This window comes from Varanus komodoensis, unplaced genomic scaffold (assembly GCF_004798865.1).
Source record: "Varanus komodoensis strain SLA01 unplaced genomic scaffold, ASM479886v1 scaffold1, whole genome shotgun sequence".
NCBI classification, from domain to species: domain Eukaryota; kingdom Metazoa; phylum Chordata; class Lepidosauria; order Squamata; family Varanidae; genus Varanus; species Varanus komodoensis.
This window is the reverse complement of record NW_025335268.1, coordinates 113,378,805-113,384,470: the sequence shown is the minus strand read 5'-3', so window position 1 is coordinate 113,384,470 and position 5,666 is coordinate 113,378,805. Positions and strand designations below refer to the sequence as shown.

The window sequence follows — 5,666 nt, the reverse complement described above, 5'->3', positions numbered from 1 at the left end:
GTTTGTTAAGGAATAAAGTTCCATTAAGTTGAATGACGTTTCCTTCCAATCGAATGCGTAAGGACCGCAACAAAGGGTTTAATCCTATTTATTTATCTACTTTTATATGCCGTCCTATATGAGAGACATTTAGAATAAACCCGTTGAAATTCTTGCGATTTAAATTAGATCAGATAGGATACAACATACGGTTGTGTTTAGGCGAACTGACTTTGATTTGATTCTAGATTATGCATATCTTTGTCCTGAACTTCCTTCAATGGGAAAAACGACATAGCCTTTCACATGGATACTAAGGACTGCAGGTTTATTGTTTATTAATTATTTATAGGTCCGATGCTGCACAGAGCTTTAGGGAAGTTCTGTGGAGGCCGTTTCAGGCAATGGGGAGACCTAGAGTCCGAATATTGGGTTTACTCAGAAGGAAGCCCCAAGGTGTTCTGTAGTGCACCCAGACAAAAATCGCTTCACCAGACTTCCACAGAGAATCTCCAGTGAACGCAGTGGGACTTGCTTCTGAATAAGCCACATAGGGTTAAGCTTGTAAGTCAAGAGGAAGGAACAAAAGTACAAGCTTTCGAAGTAAAAGTACAGCAGCCACTGGTTGAGGGAGGTAACCCAACAGACCTAAAAGGTACCCAGGTTGCACAAGACCTCCCAGCCAGCGTTGCCCATCTAGCCTGGTATTGTCAATAATCTGGCACCAGCAGCTGTCCAGGGTTTTTCACCTGGAGATGTCCTGGGACCTTCTACATGCAAAGCAGGTACTCTACCACTGAGCTTGGGCCCCTTCCCACAAGCTTAGGAATAACTGCTAGATGGGTTTACTTAAGAGTAAGTCCCATTTAAAGCTGTGGGGGTTGTCTTTTAGTAAACACACATACAATTGGGTGATACAGCAGTAATTGAATGTACTGTTGTTTGGTGCTAAGCGTCACTGAACGGCTACTTTGTGCCCACCGCTACTAACACAAAGACCAATACCTTCACCGACCTACAAAAATAGTAAAAGCGGATGCACACTTTATAGTGCACAATCTCCTTTGTTGATGCCTTAGCTGGGTCTTTTCCACGCTTGTGCACTAGGGCTCTTAGGATACCCTTGAGTATTGCCACTGGTTTAGACAGACCGGAAGGGACTCATGGCGATGAGAGTGGACTGTGCAAGTGCTGGTTGTTACACAGCAGCCTGGGATTTCTGAGGGTGGGAGTGGGGAGAGCAGTGTAAAATGGGCTCCTCCGATAAGATTGTTTTAGGGTGTATCTCAAGGCAGCAGGATGAGAGAGGTTGGAGAGAAGAGCGGAGCGGTGAAACAGAAATATTGCTTAGGATCGCCCTGTTGTGCTAAATTTCTGCCTGTAGAGAGGTGCACAAATGTGCCATATGTACAGTGGTATGTCTCAGTTCATGACCAAATGGGGAAATTTTGCCTCAGTTCATGAACTCCGCATGAACCATGATTGCAGCCATCTTCCCTGCACGAGTGCGCCTGTGATTGCGCCTGTCTTCCCCCCAGCATGATTGCGCCTGTCTTCCCTGCATGAGCACGACCATCTCCCCCTCAACCCGAGCACGATTGCTATCGCATGATTATGGTTTGGACTTTCCCTCCAAACATTAACCTCCCCACCTGGTAGGTTAGTGTTCTCTACTGTACTGTACTTTGTTACTTTGTTGTTCTTTGTTACTTTGTTTCAAATTTTTGTGATTTTAAAAAAAATATTTACAGAACGGAGTAACCTTATTTACATCGAACCTTATGGGGAAACAGGTTCTTAGGGCTCAGAATGGATTAACCTTATTTACATTGAACCTCATGGGGCAATTTGACTTAACTCACAACCAATTTGGGTAGGGACCAGAGTTGTGGAACGGATTAAGTTTGTGAGCCTAGATACCACTGTACACTTATAAGCGATATCTAAGCAGTGACCCACATTTATGGTCTCATCTGCTCCCTGCTGTCTTATTCCTCACTCTCCTACAGTCAGGAGGTCTGCAGTTCATTACAAATGGAGAGCTTTTTACGTGGTGCAACACTTTTTAAACTGACTTTTCAGCACAGTCTGATAAGGGTTTTATAGGAAGCACCCTTTTTTTGTTATTTTTTCAGTGGCTGGACTTTCAACAGATCCCCCCTGTACAGCATGCTGTAATGCTGTGTAAGCTTAGGAGAAAAAAAAAGATAAAAAAGATCTAGCATTGTTCAGCTACCTCACTGCCTGGGGCATGCTAGGAGTTGCAGGCCTTTTTTCTGTCTAAACTTGCATAGGATTGTGCCTTAATAAAGGCACAGGTGTCTAAAGGTGCTACTATATGAGAAGATGGGAAAATCTCTTGAATATGCATACTATTAACACAGAAAAAGGGAAGTTCTTACCAAACCACAATGTAAAACTCTTTTAAAAGGGTCTTTCAGAACTTGATATGCTTATCTGGGGCAGAGGCAAAGGGGTGCTTTGAATTAAAGGTTGTATGCTTTGTTTATTTTTAGTTTGAGCTGCTTGTGTTTTCCAAAACAATAACTGGCAATGTTTCTTTGAAATCTGAGGTTCAGGAGCAACATGAATCTATTATTTCAGTAGAGTTACTATTTTTATGATCTGTGTATGCTTTGAAGGCTATTTCATGTGCCATAATAAAATCTTGAAATTACAAAATATTTAGTATTATTTGATATTTATAAACTAAGGATTTCCTTCATCTGAGGTTGGCTCTCCTTGTTGCTCAGCAGTGTTGAAATAAGAAATAAAGGAGGTTTTATTTGTGTTAAAATATTTCTTTATGCAATGTCATATATAACTTCAAAGTGCTCCTTTTCTCCATTCAGCGATTCCATTCACAATATGTGAATTCTGTGGAACTCAACATTTAAAAATGAATAGTTCTGAAGAGGCACAAAGTTGAATATAAAGTAATGCTGATGCAAGTATTAATGGTTATAGGTGTAGGATCTGGTAGTAGTAGAAGTAAAAGGGGAATAGAAAAGTAACTTGTTTTTCAAGATTTCACAAATGAAAATTGTGTACCAGAACAGATTTGTTTTCATGTACCAATCCCGTTTTCACATCAAAAATTGCTGAGTAATATTGCACAGGCCAGTATTGCATGTGAAAGGACACCATATGATAAGCAAAGTTTTTCTGTAGTTGTAGATCTAGGATAGCACATTCACAAACAATTGCTTGATGTTGCATTCATGTGTGAGGAAGTCCTTAGTTTCACTTAGATTTCCAACAGGTCTGTGCTAACTTTGTAGATAGGGGTGGGAAGAGGAGCGGGAAACAGATGTATGTTTCTCCCTGAATTGTCCATCAATAGTACTAGCCATATCAATGGAATTTGTGTGTGCTAAACTCATAATAGACCTTGAACAATAATATTCCTAATATTGTGCCTTTCACTATACTTAAATTATAAAAATCCTGCTTACTTCATCTTGGTCCTAAAAATAAGAAAATAGCCTAACAACTCATTTGCTTGCCTAATAGTTTGCATAGGCTGACATTTATACATGAATCTGAAACTCTGTTGATTTTATTTCTCAGCTGTTCTATGGCATAAGACCATTTTTAATGGGGATTGATAATCCCAACATGTGGTGAATCCTGATGATGTGTCAAAGAAGATAATTTCCAAGCTGGTGCATTTTGATTGGATATACTTTTATGTATTTGCTTTATATCTGTTCTACACTGCTGATGGTAGTTCTTTGTAGGCTTTGAATTGTGTAAGATTAAAAAAACCAATTGTTACTGCACAACATAGTGAAATGGCTGGAGGATGGCTGATTTAAATTTCAGCTGAGGAGCAAGTAATTTGATCTTTTCTCCATGAAGTAGAGGAAGTAGCAGAGATTAAGATGCTATGTTTTATCTCAAAACTTTCAGGTTGCCATGGCAACAAGGAGAAATGTGATGCGAGCTGTCAAAGTGTTTGAATTTGGTGGACCTGAAGTGCTTAAACTGCAGTCAGAAATCTCATTGCCAGTTCCAAAAGAGAACCAGGTAAAGATTAATATCTTAAGCTATATACTGAATAGTAAAATTGCTTCTATTTAACCTGTATTTAAAACTTTTTCTGCACCAATAAAGAATATATAAATTTACGCTGAAACATGGCCTAAAAATGCTAAGTAAATTAAATTTGCAAACACAGTAAAATCTGATAGAATAACACCCATCATTGTTAAAATTAAACTAAAATGCATGAAATAATGGCAGCTATCGTTCAGTATGGAAGCATGACTAGCACATAGAAATAATAAAAAGCCAGACACAAAGTACAGCTTCATCTCTTGATTTGAGGTGTACCTGTGTGAAGGCATTCTTTAAGAACATATGGGAGAAGGAATTACACTGCTGTCCAGCTGCAATGAGACTCGACCCCACCAGTTTTTTTGAATATGTACTGAAAGGTAGTCATCAGGGGTGTGATAAAGCATAAACCAGTGAGAACCTTCTCAGTACCTGGATTGTGGGTACATTGAGGTTCAGCTGCTGTTGGCCGCAACAAGCAGGGCCTGAAAGGTTCAGAACCAGCTTGGGGAGAAAAACTGAGCAGGCCTGGGGGCACTTTCCTACAGAACATTGCAGACTTAGTCAATGTTTTTCATAGCTACTTATAGAGTGATACCATGTTACCCCTCAGTATTCTCTTTTTAAATATTTTTTCTTTTTAAACATATTTTATTGGCAATCCTTAACAATAACAGAAGCATATGATCATCTTATAGTATGTTCATCTTCTATATAACAATAGCTCTATTTACATCTCCATTCCAAATCTATTCCACATATCAGTACATCCATGGCAGCATTATATTTCACAGTATTTATAAATCTTAAATTTTTCCTATTTCCTGAGATAAATTTTTCTTTTTTTTTTTTGCCACACCTTTAACTTATTCATTTCTGTTTGCAGCAGTAGGTTTTGGAACAAAAATAAAATTTTTGGTAGAATATGAGCTTTAACCATCACAATTCTCCCTAATAACGTTAATTTTAATTTATTCCATTTCTTTTCTCTCTCATAGAGTTATGTGTGTATTTATAATTTCTATATGTCAGTTGATTTATGCAGTTTGTTAACCAAATTCCCAGTTATTTAAAACTAGAATAACACAGGTCTAAACCAGACATCACTTTAATATCCCTTTGTTCTGACTATGCATAATAATTTATATTTTTGATAATTGATTTTTAGTCCTGTATAACCATTAATATTTTTTAATACTTGTTTTAAAGGCTCTATGCTTTTTACTGGGTCCTTCAAAACGAGTATATCATCTACTTAAAGGTTAATTTTATGTACATTATGAATTGTTATGCCTATAATATTATTCTTCTTATGTTAGAAGCTAATGGTTTGATGACCATAACAAATATTAAGGGAGACATGGGTCTAGTCTCTCTGTGTAACTCAAATATTTCTGAATCTAACCAATTGATCAATACTTTAGCCAATGCTCCTTCATATAGGTCTTTTTAGAATTTTAATGAAACTGTCACCCATATTCATTTTTCCCATAAGTTGAAACATATACTGCCATTCTACACAATCAAAAGCTTTAAGCACATCCAGTGAGCATATTGCTATTTTCTGTTTCTCCTTAGCTTCTGTATATATAATATTTAGCACTCTTTGAATTGCATCAGCCATATGT

The 5,666-nt window shown here is 37.7% G+C and overlaps 1 protein-coding gene across 1 annotated transcript in view; it reads left to right on the top strand.

The window, feature by feature from the left end:
- The window catches only part of CRYZ (crystallin zeta), a 28,454-nt gene that overhangs the window by 211 nt on the left and 22,577 nt on the right, over positions 1-5,666 (top strand). The window contains exon 2 of the mRNA XM_044440901.1: positions 3,892-4,008. Within this exon, the coding sequence (XP_044296836.1) occupies positions 3,898-4,008 (111 nt within the window). The 5' untranslated portion in view covers positions 3,892-3,897. The remainder of the gene's footprint in view (positions 1-3,891; positions 4,009-5,666) is intronic.